Raw genomic sequence first — 26652 nt, 5'->3', positions numbered from 1 at the left:
TTTTTTAAGTGACCAATCAATCCCATCGGTGCATCGGCAGAACTTTGATACAGCTCTCCAGCCTGCCCCATCACTCAGGAAGGAACGGTGCAGAGAGACTGTGGGCTGCAAATAAAATAAAGAGGTCGGCCTCTATAAACTCTGTTAATTGCACGGTTTAAACCCCCTTTAAAAAAAACAATGACTGTTTGTAGAGTACGGGCCAAGTTCCTGCACTTCAGGGGATCGGAGGATCTTTTCCTCAGTTGCAAGACAACACAGCCCCTTTAACAACTCTTGGAATTATTTTGTAATCGATCCTCCATGTTGTGACTGCATGTGGCTGCTCAGTTCTGCACTTTGGTTTTTTGAAATGGTCCCGAACATTACAGCCAGCAGCAGCAGCGACTGGTCAGGAAGGGTTTCCTGACCCCCACCCCCCGGGCCCCCATTATTGTGGAGTGTTCTGCCACTTGCAGGAAACCCAATTTATGCCAATTATGATTTTCAAGCGTGTTGAGTGCCCTCAATTCCCACACAAGGCAAAAAAACACCAACAAGAGTCACATCGTGGAGCACAGTAGCAATGAGGCAGATAGTGGCTGCGCAATGGGTGACGAAGGGGCACGTTAGTCACTGCATGAGTTCGGAAGAGCTCAAGGCAGACGAGTTAAAGCCTTGGGCAGGTTTTGATGATCTAACTCAGATGGCAGAACCATCTTCTAATGCATGTGACGCTGATGCCACATCCACAGAGTACTTCATGGAGGGGACATCATTGAGAACAGATGCCGGAGTAATAATTCACAGTGACTGCACCAGCAACAGTTTGCCATACACCTACGTGATTTGCATTTAAAATTATTGCAAGGAATTGTAACTATCGCTCATGGTGTAGTTTACATGGCATGAGAAACTGTGGTATACAGTTTACATCCTATGAATGGCGCTGGCCACAACTCAGAAGTGAGTTAATCAGACCACCCATAAAGATAGAAACTGTATCCCATAGTTCAGTGAGCATCCTCTAATCTCACAAGCAGCGTAGCCTTCACACTGCATGACAGGCATTTGCTGGGTGGGGCAGGGGAGAGAGGCACTGGTAAAGGTTTTACATGTATAGTGAGATGTGTAACCCAATGTTCCTGCTGTGTGTCAGGTCTGTGCAACGTTTTAAAGTTTAACTATCAATCATAAGTGATCTTTATGAAATGAGTTTGAAGCATTCCCAACCCAGTCGCTCGTGAGCACAAGTCCAAAGTACTGCCCACCTCACTTAGAGAAGTGACAAGGATAGTCAGCGTGGGAAGTTAAGTGTCACGCTGGTGCAGAAATGGGTTGTCTTCCAAGGTTGGAGGTGGAGACACATTATTGGAGTGTCTGGAGGCAGTTTTACCTAACTATGCTACACCTGACCTGGGAGCGCTGACACTTGAGTTGCCAAAATAGAAAAGTGTTCCATTCCCTGCAACTGAGTGCCTTCACCTCACAGAGTACAAAAGCAAGAGAAAAAGTGACTTAGAAAATCAACACAAAAAGGGGAATGAAGCTGCTTCGCAAGGAAAGTTACAACACAAGTTATAGTAAAGAACTATTTTCACTGTGGAATTCAGCATAGCAGAGAACGTGCAAGTGTATTTACGATACAATACCAATACCAAGTTGTACGGGAACTATGGTCAAGAACTCGCCTCAGAATACAACAATACTCATCATAGATAGAGGGAACATCCCAATCGGCATCAGTACTCTTACACCTACATCACCAGAAGTTTATCCCTGCTCTCAGCTTGCCTCCTGTACAGCGAGTTGTTGAAACTAGCACTCCGAGTTCTGAATTTCCTAGTGGGCAGGCAGAATCTGTGGCTAGTTCTACAGTACAACACCTAAAAAAAAAAAGTGCGGACTACTGGAGGCTGGCATTAAGGGGACATGTGGAATCATATCTCATCTCTACATTCTCAGATTGAGATTTTTTAATTTATGTGAGCAAAACGCTAACCTTGTCTAAAGAAGGTTTATGGTTAATTCAGTCCTGGGGTTTTGAAATCACTCTTGCAGCACACAAGCTGATCAAAGCTTCAACACTCAACTATCTCTCCTAGAGATCCATCACTCCTGGTTGGAACAGGGCTCTCCTTGGTTTCAATTGATTATTGCAGCTTGTTACCTTATGACAGTGAGACTGCACTGCACCACACTGATAGGGACTTTTCAGCTCTGCCTGAAATGAAAGATCTCAGCAAGGAAATCTAATACAGAATGTAGGAAAATGCAATTGAGGAATGTAGGACTGTTGGGTAATGTACAATCAAATCTTAGACTGACAAGAGCCTTGAAAAGATGGGAGGATTTGTTAGATAAAGAACTTGGTTGGTAAACCTACTGCCTAATGGGTAAGCGAGCCATACTAACCAGGATGGTCCTAGCTTCAATTGTTAACCTGTGTTGAATTAGCTGATCCTAGGTGGGTAGTATGGGGGTGCTACAATTTTCCTCAGCCAGAGTTCCCATTCTTGATCGTTATCCAGTAATCCTTGCTGGAAAACGTGAATGTGTAACCACAGGGTCAGGCTGGCCAGTCAAATAGCCTGGAAACATTGTCTGGGCACATGAATCAAGAATGGCTGCTTGGATGAGGTACTCGAGGATGATCAGTGTTTGTGGAACCATATCCCAGCACAAGTCTTCACCTTCAGGAGCAGAGGGGAGAACACTGGGACTTTGGAAGGCAGAGGTTAGAACATGGCAAAAGAAAGATATATCAGAGACTGGACTGGGGGCAGTTAACCACAGTTATCCATCCCATTTGCCAAAAAGAAAAAAAAAAGCAAACTATTTTCAGATTGAGATGAGAGATGTTTGTATTGGGAAATGGAGCATTTTGCCATTTTGGGTAATCAGTTTTAACATCAAACACCCCTGGGCCCATGTGTCGAGTTACATTACTGGATCTTAGTGGAGCTCCTCCCCCAGTACCACTGTGATACTTTCTGCTTCCCACTCCAACCACCCTACTGGCTTCTCTGAACGAGATTGATGGTTTAGGGTCAAGTTAGGGCTAGTTCCACACTCATCAATAAGGCTACCTTTAGCAGCCGAGTGAATAGCAGTTCATAGTTAGGGACTTGCTGTAAAGTTCTGTATTCAAGGGGAAATCAGAAACAATGTAATTATTGTAGATGGTAATTTTGGGCACATGATGTCTGTTCTTTATTCGAACCAGAGCTTTAAGTGTTGTGTTACATTCGTACTGTAGTGAGAGGTGATGGTTTTACAACTTCAATTTAAAGGAACAAGGCACTTCTTTAAGCAAACTCTATATTTGGATTTTAATAAACTGAAACATGAAGGCCTCTCTCTTCTTTGACTGATTATCATTAACTAACCTGCACCAGCTGGGGAGGAATTCTCATTACTCAAAGTAAACCCTATAGGGATTGGATCATCATCAAAAGGTAATTAATTATCACTAATGGCTAACTAGAATCTTGGAGGGGAGGTAATGGATTATAAGAAAATGTATACATTCGAGGCAGTTGTGAAATCATCACTCTTTGCACTCATAGAATTAAAGGAACTGAAACAAAGGGGAAGTGAACTATTTATTAGCCTTTTCCATTCAAAGGTGTTTTCACTGGTTGGGAGGGAAATCCTTTCACCACCAAAATCTTTGCATATTCCTATACCAAGTATTGCTGGGGCCAGCAGCCTATAGGATCCAAATTGTAAGGTAGCTTGTTGTCTATGAGCCACTAATCTGAAGTGATACTCTGGCTTTATGCCTCCTATATATTTAAATTCTTTAATGGCCCTTTCTGGATTTCTCCATCAGTTCCAGTATAGCTATCTATTTGCTGAAAAGAGAGCCACTTTTGGGAAGTGAGTTCTCATTAGATAGATCTAGATAAGGCAAACCAATTGGACAGTCTTGGCTCATCCCTCCAGAAAGAGTCTATAGTCCTCTGTCACAAAGGATTTTAAATGATTCCAGAGTTTTTGCCTATATTATCTTACTCTGAAGTCCATAAATTGGACTGATAACGCTGTGGGTAGAAAAGCTTCCTTATTTTGGTCCTAAATTTTTGCTACCATGAATCTGTGTCCCTTTGTCCAGTTTAAAGTAAAGTGCTCTGCCTTTACCTTTTCCACACTCAATTAATGTTTTATTTCTCATCTCATTCTTCCAAATACCAAATGATGCATCCTCTATTACTGCTGCCAAGGTGAGATTCTATTACAGGCCATTCATCCACGAGCCCTACTGGACCGGATTTCTTCAGTCTTTGCCCTGCTCTGAAAACAATCCTCCTCAGTGACTTACATTTTTTTTAAAGCTGAGAAATAAAAAATGGAACAGTCCCTCTACCTACAAACATAGCATAAAGTAAACAGCCAAGGACATAAGAATTACCGCTTCCAGCCCAGGTTAGATTAAAGCTATTCTTAGAGCATGCTAACTGCTTACAATCAACTTTTTCTGCCTTTTTAAAAAGGACAAATGGAAAATATATCAGGGATGGTTCGTATGGAACTTTGAGTTTTGCACCCCACCTAAAATAAGACTCTGTGGTCCTACCTGGTAGTCCTTTGTGGCTATGAAGTGATCAGTCCAAATGGACTATAATAAAGTACTGGGAGCAGCTACAAGACTAGACTTCCAGAGTCAAGTAACTGGTGATTTGAGGCTAGATAAGAGTCCATTAAATGGGAGTACATTTGAGAAAGTGACTACCAGGTTGGAGTTTGGAGCCAGTAAAGTTCTCCCAACCTACTTTGCAAATGGCTTGGTCTTGGAAGCAGATTTAGAAGCACCCTGGGCAGGAGAGGTTTAAAAATATCATGCACAAACATGCACACAGAAATGGACAATAAAATTCATTAGATACTTACCACATTCATTGCCTGGATTCAAGAAAAGCACATCATTAATGGGATTGAACACAATTTTCATTCAGTTAATCACAACAGTGAAACCTGCCCAGGTCACCATGGTTCAACAATCCTGCCTTGAGGAGTCTGTCAAATGAGTGTCAAGCTACTGCTTCTGAAATTTACTTAAAGTGGGTCTGTACCTTGATTAAGCAGCCATCTGCTAACATGGCCACAAGATCTGGTCATAGTTACTGGTTTAAGAGTAGCTGAAGCTGTGAATTAATCTGTGTTTGGTTTAGAGTACTAATTCATACAACTTTGGATCCAATAGATATTAACCTAAAGAATGATGCCTCATTTAGTGAAGTCTTTGCCTTTTACAGCAGTTAATGACTGATCCCCCTCCACCCCAGCTATTCCTTATTTCCATATTTAGACAATGAGTTGCCAAAAATCTTGGGAACACTGGTAATAAAAGTGACATCATGCCCCAGCCCTGTGTTGAGGCCATGAGGGATAAGCTACCAAAGGACATTAGGCCTCAGTAAGAATGAATAATCCAGTAATGTGTTTTTTCAATTGCCCTTTAACGATTCAATGGCTGGCAAAGAAAACCCTCAACGTTCTGGCCTCTGTGTGATATTAAAAGATGGGGTCAAGCAGAATTTTTATCCATTATTGCATTGTGGGTAGGATGACTTTGCAACGGAGTCTTCTGCTGAATGTACAATTAACTTCTTTTCTCTTTGTTAGTGATATTGTGTGTAGTGTTTTTGCACAAGCTGCTAGTGACCTCATTATTGGTGCAAGGCCCTGTAGAAAGGAGATGAGGTGACCCACTGATTCAAACACATTGTTCTGAGGACTATGTGACTTCAACCATTGATGTAACCTTTTAAGGAATGGCTCCATGTTAAAGGTGAACATTTCTAAGCAGGTTTCACTGGACAAACAAAAACAAAATGCAATCAATGGTGGTGAGAATTTTTGTTTTACACATGCATTATAAATATATTTGGGAATCCCATTCATTCTATTCAATGTTTTTAAAACTAGCCTTGGAGTTGAGGGGACAATTCAAAGCGGGGAGGTGGTCAGAGCAGGTAGTAACTGGTCTGAAATGGAGATTGACTTACTCTTAGAAGCACAGACTCCTGCCTTACCCTCGTTTCTTACTGTTCCTTTCTGAGCCTAAGGACCACTGTGTGCCTAGTACAGTAAGCTCATTCCTGAAACTATGGTGAAAAGCAGCAGGTCTCACACAGCTCCTGTGTTTCCCGGTGACCAGTCTTGTGGACTCTGCTGTTCATTCTGAGCCTCTGTTTTGGATCTAGAGTCCGACAGACCTACATTTTGATCCTTGCCAATAGGACGCTGTCTCTGGCACTGCTTACACTATATGTGCTATGCTGGAGATAAATCCTTGTATTTGGGTTAAGCAGTCTCTTGATAATGTGGAGGTAGTAGCTGGTTTGAAAGCAGAATGGCGTAAAGATGCAACTCATTGCTCCATTTTTTTTTAACTGGAATTGGTTTCATTTTGCACTGGTTAATGTAAATGTATTAATTGGACTGATTACAAAATCAATGCAAAATAGTGCAAAATCCAGTATGAGTGCATTTACTTTTTAAAGAACTTACTGTGTAAGTGAAAATTTGACTAGGATTTTGCTTGGTTTAAGTAAAGTGAAAGAACTTGCATTTATATAGCGCCTGTGACTCAAACATCCCAAAGCATTGAGCAATTGCTTTTTAGTGCAGTCACTGTTGTGCAGATGAACATCGCAACCATTTTACACACAGCAAGATCCCACAGACAGATGAATGATCCAGTTGACGACCAGGAGAACTCCCTGATCTTCAAACAGTGCTACGTGGCATCCACTTAAACCTCCATAACACAGGAAAATACTTGCTTTAATTTAACATCTCATCTGAAGGATGGTACCCCCTGAAGATGCAGAGGAGCTCCCTCCGTAATGAATTGAAGGGTCGGCCTAGATTAGGTGCTCAAGGTTTGGAGTGGGGCTTAAACCCACCAACCTTCTGACTTGGCGGTGAGTCTGCTACCGAGCTGACACGTGTTAGCTGTGGTCACTGGGTATAAGTGCTGTGTGGGTTGCATCAAAGGGACGGTGATCCGGGAGTTGGTGACTTGTTTTGATACAGGTTTCACTGCCTCCTGTGGAGGAGTAAGGGGGTTGTTCAACTTCCTCTGTAAAGTATTTAAATCCTCTCCCATTAAAGGGGCTGTTAATGTTGATGGGTTGCTATAGTTAAGGGAGGACTACAGATTTTTCCACCTAATGCCCAGTGACCTGGTTTACTTAGTTCTAGCCTAGATCACTGTGCATCCTCCCCCCACTACCCAACCGAGGATGAATCATCTAAACTAATGGAAGCTGTAGTTTGCTGAAAACTCCCCTAGCTCACCTATGGTAAAGCTTTGATTGCATCACTCATTTTTACACACTGTTCGAGCTACGCTGCTCTCTCAACAGAGAGATAGAAGTTACCCACAGGGTTTATAAGCAAATGTGGATTTGCCTCACTTATCCTGTCGAGACCAATGGCTTCTCTAACCAGGGTTTCCACTAGTGATGATGCCAGCAATCACCATTGGGCTGAAAAGATCAAGACAAATAAAAGGGGGAGGGGTAATGAACATCTTGTGATTTTTTTTTTAGTCTGGGTCCTAATTCTGAGACTCCAACTTCAGTGTCTTGAAGTGCAAGTTGTGATTTTTAAAAAAATGTTTCCTACCAATATTCTCACGGGGGTGCTGCTGCTCACTATATATTTTCTGAGGGCCAATCAGCTCCTGATGATGTAGCTAAACCTCCTGATTGCTCTTCTCCATTTCCCCGGCTGCCATGCTGCATCACCCCGTGTAGTCAGGAGTCTTTCCTACAACTCTGGATGTTGGTGTGGGTGATCCGCCATCCTCTTGGGAGAGTTGTAACGTACAGTTGGGGGGGGGGTGAGATAAGACCGCTGTGTTCAGATTTCAATTCAACAGAATACCCAGTCTCTGACCTGCTCTAGTAACCATTGCATTTATGTGGTTGGTCCAGTTGAGTTTCTGGTCAATGGTGACCCCCTGGATGTTGATGGTGGGGGAGACTCTACGATGGTAATGCCATTGAATATCAAGTGGGGGGTGGTTAGGCTCTCTATTCCATGCAAATAGCATAGATGTATTTAAGGGGAAGCTAGGCAAGGACACGAGGGAGAAAGGAATAGAAGGATACGGTAATAGTGTTAGATGAAGTAGGGTGGGAGGAGGCTCGTGTGGAGCATAAACACCGGCATAGACCAGTTGAGCCGAATGGCCTGTTTCTGTGCTATAAATTCTATGTAATGTCAGACCATCAGACTACGGAAAGGCTAAGTTGTGTCATCAAATGGGGCACATGCACACACAGCCTGACTGGAAGCCCCTCAGTAAATGTACGCCTAATGGAGCCCAGCTGTGAGCACTGCTTCTGTGCTGTTTTTGGAAGTTTCTCCACTACTCCCGAGACACAGGCTGTCGTGTTCCTGTGCAGCTAATCTGAGAGCCGGTATCAGCCCGTCAAGATAGCTCCTTGTAAGGCAAATATTGCCCATTCAACGATGCTATGTATTTATTGAAACAAGTGCGGTTTTTGTTTATATAAGATAAAATTACAGGCCAAATAAATCATGAACAACTGTGCACGGTTTGTAAAAATAACTCGGATTTAGCACTTTGAATTAGATGACAAGTTAACCCTCTGAGTGCCTTCGCTTTGAGTGATGGGAGTCTCGATGTAGTAAGGAGCAGGGTCACTCTCTGATTCACTGCAGAGCAGATGGCACCTGTTCTCACTGCAAGCAGTTGCATCCTTATTTAAACAGTGATCTAACGCTCTGTTTATAATGGGCATGTATTTACTTCTGGCAGTGGGTTAACCAGGGCTCCCTAGTGTAGGGGCGTGTAAACTGTAGCCCTCGCATTATCTGCAGGCCCTGTGCCCTGGAAATCGAGGAATCCAATCCTATTTCAACTTGTATTTCTTCTTTACCTCCCCGCGTTTAAATTTGTGTCGGCTTGGAGATTTGGAAAGAATGGCTTTGTGCTGTTAAATGGAAATCTGAACACAGAGGCCTGTTGGTATCAGTGACTTGAAGTATACATATATATGGGCGAGCAGAGAGTGTTGGGGGGGAGGGGGTGCGAGCGGTGACTTGTGGGGAGGTTGGGGGAGGGGGCTGGTGAGCAGCGGGCTCACATGACTGCGCTACTTGAGGCCCGGAGAGATTTTAATTCCCAGGCTTCGCTTCCATGTCGGATGTCTGACTTCCTGCCCCGTGGGATTTCAGGCGGCAGGAAGCCACTGCTGGGAACACGAGGGAAATTATCCCCGACACTATAAGGAAAGTGGTCCAGGGAGAGGGGGTCCAGAAGGAATGGTGGGAGGGGGAGGGTAGCCCGGGGCAGGGGAAGGCCCAAGGTGTCCTTGTGGGGCCCAGAGGAGCACTCCTGGCCCACAAGGAAACAATTTATATATATAAAAAAAATTAAATTGCCTACCTTCCTGGACTTCCTGCTCACCACCAACTTTCACTAGTAGGTTTGGAGTTACTTGCACTATCGGAAGTTAAAATCACGTCGGAGTCGTAATTGCCTCATTAGACTCTGACTGTTATACATTAATGAAGCCCCGGTTTGATTGTGGCAGGCGCCTTCTCCGGATCCAAAAACGACACTGTTAAAATCGCGGTGGGCGGGAACGGAACGCAAAGCGCGCGGCCGCCATTTTAACCACCCGCCCAATTCCCATCAGGCAGGCAGGATAAAATTTGTATGATTTAAAAAGTTAAAATTGTGGATGGGATGATCTATAGATTATAATGGGAGGTTAAACCTACCGCCTATTCTCCTTCTCCATTTGCTTAAAACCATCCTGCCTGACTTTCTTTGGAAATGTCCAAATTTGAAAGGAATACAAGTTTTTGTGTTTTAAAAAAAAATCAAAACACCAGGGTCCGATCTTGAAGGAAAAAAATTAGTAGGGCTCCAGGGGAATGGGACTAATGGGATTGCTTTTGCAAAGAGCCGGCATGGGCTCGAAGGGCCGAATGGCCACCTTGCTGTAACCATTCCATGATTCCATTGCTGCTTGGGCTCTCATTTAAACCCTTTTTTAAAAGTGAATAACAGACACATGCGATTGATTGCATCCTGACTGTTGACTGAAGGTCTGGAGATTTATTGCTCATTTGAACCTGGAGATGACCTTGCAGCCATTCCAGAGGCTTACATTATGCTGTGAAGTTGATGGGAGGGGTTTTATTTCAAGCTTTGGGCCCTTAATCATCTTGATAGCACCCATCACTATTTACTGCGTGGATCTAAAGTCTTGTTGCAAGTGAAGTCCACACAGGATAAATGACTCTGACCTCAGACATGATGAGTTTATAGAGTGTAATGATTTTTAAATGTGCAAAGTAGCATTAAAACCTCTAATATGGTGGGGTGCTACTATACACAGACTGGTATAGTCTGTCTTTGTATAACCTGCTACTGTAAAAAATCTGTTTGAAGTTGGGTAGGAAGTATGAATGTAAATTTGTAATTACCTCAGCCTGCTCAATGGTTAGTGTGTCTCTCGGAATAGCTAGAGAACTAACTTCATAAATAAATCTAATTGAGTAAAGGTCAATTTGGGAGATTTAGTGCAACATTGTTAAACTTTACCCAAGGAATTCGATGCCCTTATAGAATGCTACTGGATAGCCATGTAACACATAGGGCTCATCAGATTTGTGTCCTTTGTATTTGTTTGCGCTCACATTGTTTCTGCATCAATAATTTGGTTTTCCTTTGGGTCGATGACTACCTTTCCAGCATTTAGAGCAGAGAGTCGATATTTGCAGGAAATGTCTTCTTTCCATCCCATCTACAAATTTGATAAGCTTACATTTGGTTTCCAGGTCATTCATTCATAATATAGATTAGAAGCAACAAGGGGTCCCAGGACTGGTCTCCACTTAACACCTGCCCCTTCTCCCAGTCTTCAATGTTACGCTTTTGACTATTGTCTCCCACTTGTTTTAACAACCTAATCCAGTCCCATGTTCTATTCTGGATTCCTACAGGTTTTAGTTTAATTAGAAGTCTTTCACATGGGACTTTGAACTTGAGAAAACTTTGGCGAAAGAACTATCATCATAGGAAGTGCAACTCGCTACTTAATTTAAGACTTATCAAAGAGCTTAGCTCAGCAGCACCTTCCCCTTCTAAAGACACTCTGGCTATTCCTACACAGATACTCCTCCTGCCTTCCCTTTTAGAATAATTTCCATTAGTTTACCTGTCCTTGATGGACAATGGCCTGCAGTTTCTTGTGTCAAATTTGTTACCTATTTATATATGGTGTTAGCTGTGGCTCAGTGGCAGCACTCTTACCTCTGAGTCAGAAGGTCATGGGTTCAAGTCCCACTCCAGAGACCTGACCACAAAATCCTGGCTGACACTCCAGTGCAGTACTGGAGGCCCTGTCTGCCCTCTCAGGTGGACATATAAGATCCCATGACACTATTTGAAGAAGAGCAGGGGAGTTCTCCCTGGTGTTCTGGCCAATATTTATTCCTCAACCAACTTCACAGATTATCTGGTCATTATCAAATTGCTGTTTGTAGGACCTTGCTGTGCACAAATTGGCTGCCATGTTTCCTATATTACAATAGTGACTACACTTCAAAAGTACTTCATTGGCTGTAAAGTGCTTTGGGACATCCTGAGGTGGTGAAAGGCAGTGTATAAATGTAAGTTTGTTCATTCATTCTTATGGATACTAATGTTCTTGTTTTTGGTTCTCATCAACCACTGTCCAAGGATTCCTTAACTACAATAGCCAGTGCCCTTAAACTTCCCCATAGTCTCCTTCAGCAGCCTACAATACAGGAGCGTCTGCTTAGAATGGATTGGTTGGTACCAACTGTTTCTGTTCTACAGTTGTCTGAAATATCACCACAGAACTGCAAGGATTGATTACCAATGGGCAGAGGGATGGTTGGGGGTGGAAAGGGCAGCGATAGTTCAATTGGCTTTTTAATATGGAACTAAAGTTGAAGTATGAGAATTTTAAAAATATGTGGGATTTCGAGCTTTCTGTACATTCAAAATTGTCTCTCTTCCTGGCATTAAATCCCAGTCTGGTTCTTTCCAGGGCTGCGTGAACATCGACTGTAGCAACCAGTTTATGCCTATTTATTCCAATCTCCAGTTAACTTCGCTATATGTAACATTCAGCTCTCTTTCACCTTGTACTCTAGTCCAATCCAAGCCCCACTGCTTTGCTTGACTAGGGCACCGTTACTTTCACTGCTGTCCTTCTTGCAACTTGCTAATCGGATGCAGGCAGTGTACAATGCAGCTCAATGAACTGAGGTGTTACAGTGTCAAAGGGTTGTAAAATAACACCAGCGGTGGGCGGGCTTCATGTGGGTGCCATGGCCTAATGCTTTTAAACAGACCACTGGAAAAAGCCAGGGAAGAATCTATAAACATCAATCTGCACTGGGACTTAACGCCAGCAACTGAGAGGATTTTGTGTGTACTCAAAACACTAGATAACTTTTGTAGTTAATAACTTTACAGCAATTTTGTTACTGTAGGCACTAATTTTGCAAAAATCAATTTTGCAGTCTTTTTATTTCTCCTTTCTTCCCCACCACACCCATGCATTGGTATGACCTGTAGGAACATATCAAGACAATAGATAACACGCTGTCAGTCCCAGTTTTTAAAAAGTAAATACAAAAGAATGAGGGATTAACTAAAATCATAGGGTTTTTTTGTTCATGTCTTTTCTGATAAGGAATGTCGTCACCTTCAGAGATTCCATTAGTTTTGTATTCTGGGTTTCCACAAGAGCTACGTGACGATGGGAGTTACTCCTACTGGACACTGGGTCAAAAAGGAATTCTGCATACTTACATCACTTAATTCTGTTGCTTCATTTTCACGAGCATTTCCCATTTACACTAGAGAAAATGTCCTATTCTTGCACTTCCCATTTTCTTTCTCTTTCCAACCCCCCCTCCCCCAATCTCTCTCGTATTAGCTTCCATTCCCCTTCGCTGTGCTCAACGCTGCTTCTAAACTCCTACTGTTTCCTCACTCTTAAGTGTTGCAGAGCAGGAATCGGCTAGAAAAAGGGACGGTGCAAAAATAGGAGTGCTGTGTGTGGGGAAAGTGCAAAACTATCAGCCTTGCGCGGAGCGTGCAAACTGGCTCGGGAATTTCCACTTCAGTCCAGAAACCAGCTACTCCTGTGAACCAGTTGCCCAACTCCCCTGGGGAGAGTTGCATGTAATAAAACAATTTGATCGATCCAGTCAATCCCCAACAACCCACCATGGGAAATTAATAAGCTTTTGCTGTGCATACTCCAAGACGGCGACTCCTGTTAAAAGTACCATCGACAGCTGATGGCCAACAGGCAAGAAAAAGCAAACGTCAATGCGACGAGCTCTTCCCTTGAAGCGGTTGCCTCGTGCTTGCACCAACTGGCCAATTACGCAGCAGCATTACATAGAATGTACAGCACAGAAACGGGCCATATGACCCAACTGGTCCATATGCTCCACACGAACCTTCTCCAACCTTGAGAATGCGAGTTAGATGCACAAAACCGCCTTCAGCTGGAGGTGAGCGTGTCATTTGGGAGGAGGGAGCCCCACAAGGGAAGGAGAACACTTGTTGCAAGAGGTAAAATCAAAACCTCGTCCTATTTAATGCCCCCCATTGTCGGAATTGCATTAGAACCTGTTTTTCTGAACGCCTTGATTAAAACATCAGTTGCAAATTGAACTTTCCTTGGAAGATCTAGCTGTTTTTGTAAAGAAAATTTAAGGTCATAGGGCACTCAATTTGGAACCTTCTGCTGCTCTAATGCTGGCAGTCTGTTTGTAACCTTGCATTTTATTTCACCACTGGGGGTTGTGTCTTACTCCTCCATGTGGTACATTCGGAGTCGTGTGACAACACTCTGCCTAACTGGTGCCTTGTGTTCTGTACCTGGTTTTGGCTCCTTTTCTCCCATCACTTTTTTTTAGAAGCTCCCAAAAAACTCTAGCAAGCTCCAGCACAGGCTGGCCGGTATGCACTGCAGGCTGGAGAAGCAACAGTCTAAATTCAACTAGGTTTTTTTTGGGGTGGGGTAGAACACAGGAATTCAGGTTGCAAGTTGGAATTCTTCATAATGGAGCACAGCTTGTGGCTCATAACATTTCTCAAGAGGACTGAACTGGTGGGTAAACTATTGAAATTTACTTTGGCAAAGGACAATTTAAGTCGAGGTAAGAATTCCCCTTTTAAAATGTTGTCTTGGGACCTTTTTAGCATATTGGATTGTGGATATTGGTTAACTGGAATTCAGTCAATAGGGTCATTCTTCTAAGTCCCATTGATTCCCACTGTATTTAAATTGGACTGATGTCTATTTAACGGGGACAATTCATAAGTGGGTGTCCCAAAGAAAAGGAATCAGCTGTCCATCACTTTTTGTTATCTCTTTTGTTCTGTTCACTTCTTCCTCTGCAGTCCTCAATCCCATGGTTTAACAAAAGCATGTACCTCATTGTTACCATAGAATATAAAGAACGTGGACAAGCCCAGAAAATGAAAACAGGTCAAAGTTCAGAAAACAGGTCAAAGTTCAGAAAACAGGTCAAAGTTCAGAACCAGCTTTTTAATCATGCAACGTGCTGGGAGTGTTTAGGGAAAAGAGGTGAATAGAACAGCTGCAGGTTGGGAGGGGTTAACAGCAAAAACATGCTTAGTGGCGGCAGAGCAAAAGAGGAGGTAGGTTGGATATAAAGTCAGTGCATTCCCCACAAGTCAATGTTGTCCCTTCCTGGACAAATAAGAATTCACTTGAATTTGAACACAAGTGCAAGTTATTGTTGAATTAAGCCAAGTGGTTTATCACTGGGTGTTTCGTTTCAGAGGGACATTAACACTAAACCAATGCAAAGAGAAATCTCTGTGATGGTAAATGGGGTCACCATCTCAAGAAAGGTCTATCCTGACATATTAACCAGTAAACATTTGCTGAACCACATGAAAACCAGAAGACTGCTTCTACCCAGTAACCCATCTAGGGAGCTGGCATCTAAATGGATCCTTGAGCCTATAAATCACTTTCCTTTTTTTAAAACAGAAGTCCAATGTAAATAATGCAAATCTCCAAGGCCAATGTAAACTGAACAAAGATGTCTGTTTATCAAACATTGAGGTGCTAGCTGTGGGGCCTTGATGGCCAATAATATGACAATTGTAAGGAATGAAGCACCGTTCACAATGGGTTTGAACCTCTAAATGATATGTAAATCTTCACCGTCTGCCATAAGACCACTCTTGCTGGCCCACCCTTATAACAGCCTACTGAATAATAATTCTGACCTGTAAAAGCCAATAAGAGCCACCCTGGATTGCTAATAAAAAGCTGCTCTGAGAAGTGATCTTACAAGAGGGTCTGTCTCTTCACTAAATGAAGATTAGGGCAGAGCTGGTGATGAAGATTGGCTACCCTGTTTGGATTGACTAGCTCAGCTACATTATTCCCTGTCATAGGTACAGACATGAAGAACAGTTGGGGGGAAGAAAGAGGAGTTGTTTCGAGGTATGGGCTGAGTTGTGGAAACTAGATTCCAGAAGAAAGTAGCCAGCATTGATTTTACTTGGTCTGAATGCTAACCCAGATCCTAAAGCCTTCAGTAGCATGGGATTCAAATACAAGGGTAGACCACTGATGCAGCAAGTTGGAGTGATGTAACAGGACAGAGATTGGTGGGCATGACTGCTCAGGGTGAGCTTTGATTGTTACTGCGGGGCGATGGAGGCTGCAGTCCAGTTGCTTCCCTGGGGGGAGAAAATGACGATCTAGTTAACCTGGCAATTCGTGCATCTCCTAGCAACCAGCTGTAGCATGTCTTTGGTGCAGATGTTGAAGCAAAATTAGGTTTTCCTCTCTGATTTAGGAAAGTGTGGGGATATTTGAGGCTAAAAACATTCACTGTGGTGGACCCATGGCAAATGGATACCAATAACAGATGCGGACATCACACACATTCTCCGCACAGCAGGCTGGAGTTAATTGGCCATTTCTCTGCACTATTTTGACTGTGCTTGGGGACAAGCAAAATGCCTGCTGGGAAATCTGAGTCAGACCTAACCCAATATTACAGCAAAGTAGGAGGGGGGGGGAAGATTGCAAGTTAGGCAGTGCAAAGTTCAGCCACAAAGACCAGGATGGCCCTAAGCCTGATCCTCTGTTCTGAGTTAGCTTGTCTCAGTTGGGGTGGCAAGAGAAGGTACTGTAATTGGCCACAGCAACCTGGGTTAGGGAGAAGTGAAGTGGCTGAGGCTGCTGGTTCTAATCCCTTTCCAGTTTGATTCCCCGCTGAACATGCAGTGCATTCATGGGCCTCGGGCAAGGATAGGAGTAGGCTCTGCCCTGGGGCCCCTCCATGGTCAAGTAGTTGGCTGGTACTTGCTGTCTAGGATTATGTGCGAAGAGCGGCAGCGTGACTGATGGACCAAGGACCGCTGATACCCAAAAGAGTGTAATACCAGTCCTACACCGCAGGAGAGGAGCAGTGAAAGGTGCGGGGGGGCATAAGCATAAAATGACCTTCCGGAAAGGTGACTGAGCTCCTTTTACTCTCTCCCACTCTGGGGCCAAATCTATAAATGCTACTCATTATTGTTTGGTTCCCTCTAACACTACTGTCTCACTATCAACTTTTTAAAAAAAAATTCATTCTCAAGGTGTGGGTGTTGCTGGCAAGGCTGGTATTTATTGCCCATCCCTAATTGCCCTTGAGAAGGTGGTGGTGAGCCATCTTCTTGAACCGCTGCAGTCTGTGTGGTGAAGGTACTCCCACATTGCTGTTAGGTAGGGAGTTCTAATTACTAACCAAATCACTGCAAATTGGAAAAACAACCAACTTCTCCTCGAGTAGACTCTGGTTGCACATGGTACTGATTATTTCTGGAGCCGGGAGTCTACACCAACCTCTTGCTGCAGAATTTAAACAAAAAGTCTGTGTTCTGTGGCTCTCTTTTTAATTTTGTTGAATATAAATTGGATTTTGTTCTTTTCTTCTACAGCCAACCCCCACTCTCTTTCTCTCTTCTTCCCCCCCCCCCTCCCGAAACTAAGGGATCCAAGTCACACTAAGCACCCTTTGGTGGGATCTTGATAACCATTTCAGCTTTCCTCTGCCCCCGCTAAGTGACCACCAGTCAGAAGTCTCCAGGATTAACTATGTGAGCTCTCCTGTCTGTGGTAACACTGCTGTGCCAGAGACTGGTGCAGTTCACTGGGAGCAGTACCTTGTGATGGGACGTAAACTGATGCAGATTCAGACCTCTCTTCTCTGCTGAGGATGGGACATTGTACAGGGGTGGCAGGAGAGTGGGGAAAAAATAAATGACCAGAGCTACTGTAGCAGGAAGGTCCAGGCCTATTGTGCAATAATTGTTGCAGGACTCCCTCTATATTCTCAAGCTATTGATAATTTAATCCAAAAATCCACAAGAAATGGTTTCTAAACCACTATAGGAACAGCAGTAGGCCACTGGCCCATCGAGCCATGGCAGCTCGTCTATTTTTAATCCCAGTTCCCTGTCCTTTCCCCAAGAGATTGTCTCTCCATTTTGAGCACCTTCTGGCGGGTGAGATTCTGCATCCATGATCTTCTGGGGCAATGCAATCTGTTCTCTCTCCACCGTCACGAAATGTTTCCTGAATTTTCTTTTAATTGGCTTAGTTTGAATGCTAAGATTACGACCCCTTGTTCTGGGTTCCCCATACCAGAGGGAAGAGTTGTTCCTTATCCATCTCCTCAATTCCCTTTTGATATATTAAACACCTTAATTAGATTATCCCTTTATCTCTCCCGTGTAAATATCAAAATTGCATTGTGAGATAGAAATGGTCTCTCAGTTAATGCATTTGGCTACAGAATAAAGCCCTGCAGTGTGAATTTCTCGTACAACAGCTCCAGTAATCGGAGATCCGAATTGTAGAAGACTCCAACGCAGCCCACTTTCTACAGAGAGGCGACCGAGTGGAGGGAAGACCTACTGCGGAGGAAAGAAGTGGAACTAGATTGCAAGAAGGAACGGCGGGCGAGCCTCTGAAAGCCTGATATCTGCCGCACGGAGGGAGGGGAATTGGTTAATGAAGCACAGGGAGAGGGTTAGTTTGCGATTTCACTGCACACAGCCACAAAGCCAAAATAAAAAAAAAACAGTCACCCCATAAGTAGCCAGAGAGGAGCTGAGGCCTGAACCTGAACTATAGCACAGTTCTGATAACACCGTGGGATGTTCGAGGAAAAGATGAAGGATGCGAATTTAGTCGCCTGCGTGCTTAGAGTCCGCCCTGCTTCCTTTCAGCCAGACTCCAGCAGACGGGCTCCTCCTTCAAGGGAAGTTCTTAGCTGCAAGCCTGTCACCAGTTGGTTGAAGGGAGCGCGATCACATATTTGTTTTGCTCATCTCGGTGAGATAAATGCATTGGCCCAGCTCGCTGCTGTGGGCTTAACGTTCAATGCCAGTGCCAACTTTCCCTGCCTGCAGCTCTGGTTTTCAAGCAGTGAGGTTGCTGGAGCTTGGCTCTTCCCAAAAACTCCACCTGCCTGAGAAGCCCCCAATGAAGTGACGCTACCCTCTACCGAAAACCCGAAACTTTCAATTTCTCTGGAGCCGATAAGTTAAGCATCAGTGCTGATCTGCGTTATTTTAGAACAGGGTGTCGAATTACGGGGGTATCTCTTGGTTTGTGACGGTAACATACTACTGACAAAAATGCAACTCCGTATTTTCACGCTCTTTTGATTTCTCTTGAATAATGTCGGAGCGGTCACTTAATGTGGATTTGCTTAGATTGGAACAGTGTGCAATGTCTCTTTGTCACTGCAGCTGGGGCAGTAATGGGGATGCTACATAGAATTTACAGCACAGAACAGGCCATTTGGCCCAACTGGTCAATGCTGGTGTTTATGCTCCACACAAGCTTCCTCCCTACCTACTTCATCTCACCAAATCCTTCTATTCCTTTCTCCCTCATGCATTTAAGGGGAAGACAGGTAAGAACATCGATGCTAGTCACCTCAACCACCCTGTGGTAGTGAGTTCCACTCTTTGGGTAAAGAAGTTTCTCCTGAGTTCCCTATTGGATTTATTAGTGACTACCTTATATTTATGGCCCCTAGTTTTGGACTTCCCCACATGTGGAAACATCTTCTCCATGTCTACCCTATCAAACCCCTTCATAATTTTAAAGACCTCTATCAGGTCACCCCTCAGCCCTCCCCTTTTCCAGAGAAAAGTGCCCCAGCCTGGAGCCAATCCGTTACAGAATCCTTCTCCTCCTATCAAGGGATTCTCTGGGTCCTGGGTGGGGAGGAGGAGGAAGAGGGAGAAGGATTCCAAAACAGTGATTCCTGATTTTCTGCGTGCATGGACATGGACATGATTAGGCTCAGCGGTGATGTAAACCTGGTCAAACAGCCTGCTTTGCAGCTAAGAACTTCGACAGGAAGCGCCCCCGGAGTGTGTTGGAGTCTGGCTGAAAGGAAGCAGCGCGGACTCTATACAAACACAGGCGCGACTAAATTCGCATCAGTCACCTTTTCCTTGAACATAAGGCCGATTTTTTTTTCTTTTTCTTTTCCAAAAGCATTCCAACCGACCGGCAGCACAGATCGATAACCTGTGGGCACGCTCATTGCGATTTTCTGTTTTGTTCATCTTAAACCCATGGGAAAGCCGCAGCGAGCGCAAATCCGCACTTTCCTGACGTGTGCTCTGAAGGGTGAGGCTATTTGCCGGGGCGCACATTGGCAAATTGGCCTTGCAGAGCTGTCCATGCCTCAGTAAACAATGGTCGTTTTACCAAGATGGCATCTGCCCGCTGGTACCCATGGACCCTTTTCCAGTAATGGCTTGATGGTTTGAGGGGAGGAGGAATTGGAGAAAGCAGGACGTCGCTGACTGCTGTTGGCAAACTGTTGCGTCAACAGAGCAAAGTGGCTGCATTGGGGAATTTTCAGGCAAGTTCGATCCTTTGGCCAAGTCTGCTCAAAAATGTCACCATCTCTTGGCTACCACTGGAATTCCAGCCTCTACTTTTATCTTGGGCTGGAAGACAAGCCGAAACCATGCAGCGGTGGGCTGGCGCGGTGACGGGATGACATTGCACGTTCCTCTCTCGGCAAACCTAGTGGCGTGCAATAGTAAAATACTCCACTTTACCAGCCGACAGCATCCAGCAAATTCAGAGGATTGGCCAAGTGGGGCACACTTGCCAGTGTTGTGCCAGTCTGTTCACGAGCATAAACAGTCTCTAACAGGCAAATGCCACGTGCTCTTTTGGGGGGCTGGGGAATGGGAGTTTCCAACACTCTGTGGCAGTGAGATATCCTGCAGAAACCCAGCTCCCAAAAGATCTTCAGAGCGGCCTGTTTGGCTAGTTCTAGAGTATCCCACATGCCACGAACTGTTATGTTGTTTTTAGTAGAACACTATGGTAGCTGAGGGCTTTTTTTAATCCTGCTGGTTGCCATAGCAACAGTTAATGGGTAGGGGTGTGTGTGTGAGAATCTTTTAATGTTCAAAGAGCACAATGCCAGTCCTGGTGCCAGTGACCCCCCGCCCCCTAACACTAGAAGTGTACTGTACGTCGAGAAGGAATCTGGATTCAAAGGATGGTGTTAGCAGAACTCCCTATAGCTGCCGTTCAGCCTCAGCCAGCAGCTAACCACAAGGCCAAAGCAGAGAAGCGCATACCTTCAGCTTGGACTGAATCTCACGAGCTTTCCTTCGGGCAAGAACCTGCATATGACTAGACACCTGCAGGAAAGAGCAAAGGGGAAGAAAAAGAAGAGCCTGTAACCATGGAGATGAATGTCCCCCGGATTCATGCCGGCTGCACATACCTTGATGCTTGCTTGGTACTCTCGCACTTTCTTCCTGGCTAACACCTGTATGTGACTAGACACCTATGTCGACGAGATAATTTAAAGACAAAAAACACAAATGAAAGACGATGCTTCTGTCACTCCTGTACACAGTGCTCACATTATTAGTCAGTTAGTTGGGCATGCAGAGCCAGGCCTTCCATCACCATCTTTTCCCTTTGCCCACCCCCTCCCCCAAGCTCTCCATAATACTCTGCAGCTGCAAGCAGCCATGCAACCGACAGCCATATTGCTTTTTGGCAGCCAATTTCCCTCGGTCTTTGCCTCTGTTCTCAAGAAAGCAGTGCCAACATTTGCTGCTATGGCAACCAGTAAAATGCCCTCTGAGCTACCATAGGGTTCGACTAAAAACAACAGAACTGTTCTTATTGGAACCTAATGGTGAAGAAACAAAATGTTGTCTGGTTAACTCGCTTTCCTCTAATCCAGTGAATGTCTCCAATTTCACTTAAGTCGTAAAATAAGTAACTGATCACAGGATGGTTTCGGCCCAGTGGGACAATGGGATCTTTCTTCACCTAGCAAGACTGGTGACATCGCAGGGTCTTGGGTCACGAGAGGTCATCGATGCTTGTCTATTGTAATTCAAAAGTCTCCTCCCCACCCAACATGCTGGGGTATAGTTCCACATGCACTGGCAGCCCTCCTGTACCCCAGCAATATTTTGCCCCATTTTTCTAAAGTGCTGCTTATCAGTATAGAATCATACAGCACGGAAGGAGGCCATTTGGCCCATCGTGGCCATGCTGGCTCTTTGAAAGAGCTATCCAATTAATTTCACTCCCCTCCTCTTTTCCTATAGCCCTGAAAATTTTTACTTTTCAAGTATATAAACAGCATTGACGCTGTAAAGGATTCACTTTAGCTCTTGCCCCCAATCCTGCACAGTAAAATGTTGGGAAGCTCGCTGAATAATGAGCTGGGATTTGAATTTGTTAGGGCAATGGTTAAGACAGGAGCAGGTCCACAAACAAATGGTTAGTTCCCTGCGATTTAACCTCTCCAATGTTGACCTTAAGCAGCAACCAGTTTGTAGGTCAGCAATCCAGTTATTTGTCGATTTTAAAAACCGATCCAAATGTTTTTAGATGGGGGTTTTCCGCTTTCCAATTAAGGCAGGGTAGGACACTTTCAAAAGATGGCCACTGTAATGGAAGGTTCTAGAAAATGACTGTAGAACTGGTTCCCCGATTTGCTGGTGAGGAGCTCGCAGGCCCACTGCCCACAGATTGGCCATCCATTTAAAGTCAGATGGGGCCATGGACAGGCTGTTTCCGACGAGTGCTCCCTCTGAGTGCTGCTCCCCACCAGGAGCGTCCGTTTGAGCAGAGAAATCAGCCGTTGCATCCTTGAAGATCTTCAAAAATCTCCTAATTGGAATGACTGCAGCAAACCCAGATAGGACTGACCTGACCCCACTGCTGTGGTAACTGTTGGCTAATCTGAGCGGTTATTATAATGATATTGGTCATCCACCCTGTTCTAAGAGACGGCTTTACCAGGATTGCCTTGGAGTCTATAGGAATTAAAGACTAATCTCCAGGACACTGCTGCGAGCAACCCAGGGAAAAATCATAGGGGCGAGAGAAATTGTTTTTTTTAAAGAATTCTTTGAACACTTCTTTGTTACTAAGGTCGGGGGTGGAGGGCTGTTTGACTGACCGACAAGAATCATATCAGGTAATGAGTCTATATGCCTTCCAATGGGCAGGGGAAGGCGGTGCCCCGCGAGGATGGACATGTTGGTCGACCAATGGGAGGAGTATGGGGGAGGGTGGTTGGAGGCAGGAGATCATGTGATGACACCTCCATGAATATGTCCAACCAGAGTTGGCGGCCCTAGGCTAAACAGAGCATGTGACCACTGCTGTAACTGCCCTAGTAGCGAATAGCTGGTCCTCTGAGTAAAACCCATCGATGATCGCTCCCAACTGCTCTCCTGCAAAATCTCCAGCCCTCTTCGTTCCACTTGTTCGACCAACATCCTGATGTTTGACCCCAGGAATAATGACCCTCCCTCTTCTCCCAGTCACTGATCGAACTTCCAGTTCCGATAGAATATTACTCGAGGTTGAGGCAGAAGTTCGTCAATATCCTCTTTTACTTTCTGTCACTGGCAGTCCAGCTTTGCTGATTGAATCTATTCAATCTCACACCATTTGGACCCTCTAACCATGATTAGCAGATGGTTCAGTGGATCAGAATGGTTAGCAGTTCCCAATTCACCTGAACCAATATGTGCAGCATGAGGTACATCCAACCGTTGAGTACCAATCACAACATGGACTCCTCTGACTGATGGCAACCACTCATTTTTATGGGTCAAAACTCAAATTTAAATGAGGTGCTAATATTTCAATCACCCATCTAGTTTAGAAGGGGCAGCATTTTCAGAAAGTATCTGGAAAATCTTTTTGGTTGTTTTGTGGAGGGAGAAGAATAGTAATACTGTTGCCACAATCATAGACATTTTATTTGGATGCCATTTCTCTACTCTTTCCCCAGTGATGTCAGGTAGTAGTGACACGATGTTGATATTTACATCAGCGAATGAAAAAGGGCTCACTGGTCATTCTGAAGGTTGGTTCCTGTTTTAAGGAGGTTACGTACACAGGTTTCACTTAAATTGCTCCTATACTGAACCCTTTCTGTGCTCAAGATGAGTTATCTCACCTGGGCGATGATGCTCTGGAGTTAGCCTAGTCTACTGAAGAAGGGTCCTTGTTTGACACTTCAAAAGATGCCAAGCTTGACCTGGTGACGAGGCCAATCTTTACAGGACTGGAACGCGATAGGTTCCCAATGCGAGTCTTTCAGCTGGAGGCCAGTTGGTGCCAAAGTGTTTAAGTCTGAACTATCTGCCAATTATTGTCTTTTCGAAATGATGTGTTTTACTGTTGCACGAAATCTCCAAGAGCGGGAGATTGTTATCTATTGCACTGATTTCCCCCTCCTTTCCCTCTGCATTGCTGGGTGTGGGCTAAATAATGATAGAGCCCAATCGGAGAAAGGAAACTTCATTTATTGTCTGAGCTGGATTTCAAACTAAATGTTTAACTATGGTGCCCCATGGCTCTTGTATTTTGGATTCTTACAAGCTTACAGCTTATAGTGGTCAGGACGTCATACTGCAGCACAGTCTGCCCCTTCAGGAGAGATGGGGAAATAATAAGGGGACAGGAGCAAATTGAGGGAGATTTCCACTACCCTTTGTGTGAAGAAGTACTTCCTGACATCATCCCTGAACGGCCTAGCTCTAAATTTATGCCTCCTTGTCCTGGACTCGCCCAACTGAAGAGATAGTTCCTCTCTATCTACACTATCAAATCCTTGAATCGACAAGGGGAATTGATGAAGTTAGAGTGGACAGATACCTGGGGAGTGATTCGCAGGGGCTGTCCAACTGAAGTCCTATGGTGGCCTTGCAAATTGCAAGAGAGAGGCTCACCCTGAACCCTGCAAGTCGACTTGCACCTCTTGCAATCACTGCCTTCCTATCTGTTGTTTTAATTTTAGTTGGGTGTTTCGTTCGGTTTGGCCGTCTTCTTGTCCTAGCACTGCAGGGCACACGTGGATTAACAATTCCGATATTTTTAGACCGATGGGCTAAAAGTTTCCTCTCTGTCTGTTGGCTATGTGGGTCCTAGACAAGACAAAAGTTTGAGGCAGTCTTGTTCTAGCTCCTCATGGGCATGAGGCCCCCAGTACGACACCACCTGTACTTTGGCACCAATCGGCAATGCCACTCAGAAAGGCTTAAAGATGGCCAGTGTAGGGAAGAGAAAGATGTCACACCAGCAGTAGGGGGCGCTCTCCTTAGGTTGGGGTTAAGGCATGATAGAAGGAGCTTTACTCGGCATCTGGCCTGCGCTGTACCTGATCTGGGACTTCTTGATGCTGACACTGGGTGCCTGAAATGGAGAGTGTTCCATCTTGATAAACAACAAAACACCCCTTCAAAAATAAATCCCATACTTTTTTTGCAGGATTCAGAAGAAATGGCCTGCAGGAAATTGTACATCTGGAGTAAGTTCAGTACAATTCACACTGGTTCATATCTGTAAACTTTCCTGATTGAACAGAGTTCCCAATGAACTTTATCTTGGGAAATAAGGTTTAGCCAGCCTGCCCTTCCAACCTGATCAACCCTGGAATGACTTATGTTTAATCCTCTGATCCTAATAAGTGGCTATTCCTCTCTTGTTACATGCCCACCACGCTGCCCCTTTACCCATCCACCTTGCCAGCCTTAAAGAAGCAGCAGCCACATTTCAGCACAAGCCACCCCTTTTGCCCCAAAGCAAAGCTTCCCCACCCAGCTTTACCTGCTTCCTTGTGCGTGTTTTGCCCGTCCGTAGCTTGATGTATCTCGCTATCAACTCATTGCGGCCTGTTGGAATTAGAAAAACAAAACAAACCAAATCCTTAAATGTTCTCCGTTTTCATCAAACACAAAGGTAACAAACAACAGAGACATGGTGACTCTACACCTTAAACCCATGCTCCATCTTTAATGGCCACCACTTGTGGGGACACTATCGTTGGGCTCCAGGTTGGGTGAGGGAAGGAAAGCAGCCAGGGTTCCCAGTTCTGATTACTATGCAGTGACTCGTTCTGGACAGTCAGGTGAGGACAGGATCAAGCTTGGCGATCAGTGATGATATCCTCCAGTGCCCAAAAGTCTACTGACACTCACGGCCTATGCTACCTGGATCAGATATATCCCATTGCCATGGCCCTTTAGAGTTAGGCGTTATCACCCCTCCTCGACCTGTCTGCCAATTGGTTCTGGGATTTGGGCACCATGCACATTTGGGATCAGCACAAGTCAAAGCCAGGATTTCCAGCTAATCCCAAATTGGCTAGGTTCAACCTGGTTGAGTTTCCATTGCCAGTGGAATGTGTTTTTTCTAAAAGAAAAAAAAAATCTGTATCCAACAGTCACACAGAACAGACAATGACAATGGAGCCAGTTCAGTTCCTCGGGTAAACTGCTGACTCTGAAACACTACCGAAAATCACAACTGACAGAGATATTCCTACCGTCCAGCCTCAAGATTGCAGAAAAAAGGACAAATTAAAATCTACTTGACAATGATAAACCAACATTCTATGAATACAAAGTCTTTGGAAGGGGAAGATGGGGAGGAGATGATGAATGGGGTGGGAAAGAGAAAAAAATGGATTCTCAAGTGTGTGATAGTGTGCACTATATATAGTGGGGTGAAACGCCAATCAAAAACCATCTCATTGGGCAATACTTGGGTCCAATTCATACAGATTTGGATTGAGAAGCATTTTTATGAGGAGCAGTGCATTTGGAGCAGTGCGTTGCTATCACTGCTCTCTGATCGCACGCCACCATTTTCTAAATTACATCAACATTTTTGGTACAGGAGGAATAGTAGTTGTAAGGGAGTGATTAAGGTTAGCGATCTAAATGTTTTACTCTCTGCATTCTGGCGACGAGCAGAGCCGTCTAGAGCAGGGGTTTCTGGCAGTCTAGATGGAAGGGGAGAGGAAGAGGGAGACGGTGGCATCCAAGCCAGTTCCCCGCTGGTCTCAGGAGACCATTTCCGACTTTTGCTAGTTACAGCAAGTCTGTTTGGACCACTAGAATTTGAGGTGGTCTCAATCCAGAGTAAATCCCAAAAGCTCTTCCCACTCAAATAGCTTGGAGATTAGTCAATAGAATTCAAGGGCATTAACCACATCAACCACATTATTCTCAATTCCAATAAAATCTACCTTCAGTCTCGTTGCTTTCAGCTTTGT

General features: G+C 44.5%; 1 protein-coding gene across 2 annotated transcripts in view; it reads right to left on the bottom strand.

Moving 5' to 3' along the window:
- Positions 1-26652, bottom strand: part of LOC137344373 (transcriptional enhancer factor TEF-5-like) — a 139527-nt gene that overhangs the window by 34222 nt on the left and 78653 nt on the right. The window contains exons 2-4 of one of the 2 annotated variants that reach the window (XM_068007267.1): positions 25203-25267; positions 20836-20898; positions 20687-20749 (exon numbers count right to left, since the gene is read on the bottom strand). In XM_068007267.1, coding sequence (XP_067863368.1) covers positions 20687-20749; positions 20836-20898; positions 25203-25267 — 191 coding nt within the window. The remainder of the gene's footprint in view (positions 1-20686; positions 20750-20835; positions 20899-25202; positions 25268-26652) is intronic. The other variant, XM_068007266.1, reaches the window with a different exon arrangement.

The sequence above is a fragment of the Heptranchias perlo genome, chromosome 27 (assembly GCF_035084215.1).
Source record: "Heptranchias perlo isolate sHepPer1 chromosome 27, sHepPer1.hap1, whole genome shotgun sequence".
Classification (NCBI taxonomy): Eukaryota; Metazoa; Chordata; class Chondrichthyes; order Hexanchiformes; family Hexanchidae; genus Heptranchias; species Heptranchias perlo.
Note: the sequence above shows the minus strand (reverse complement) of the source record. Positions and strands in the feature narration are given on the sequence as shown.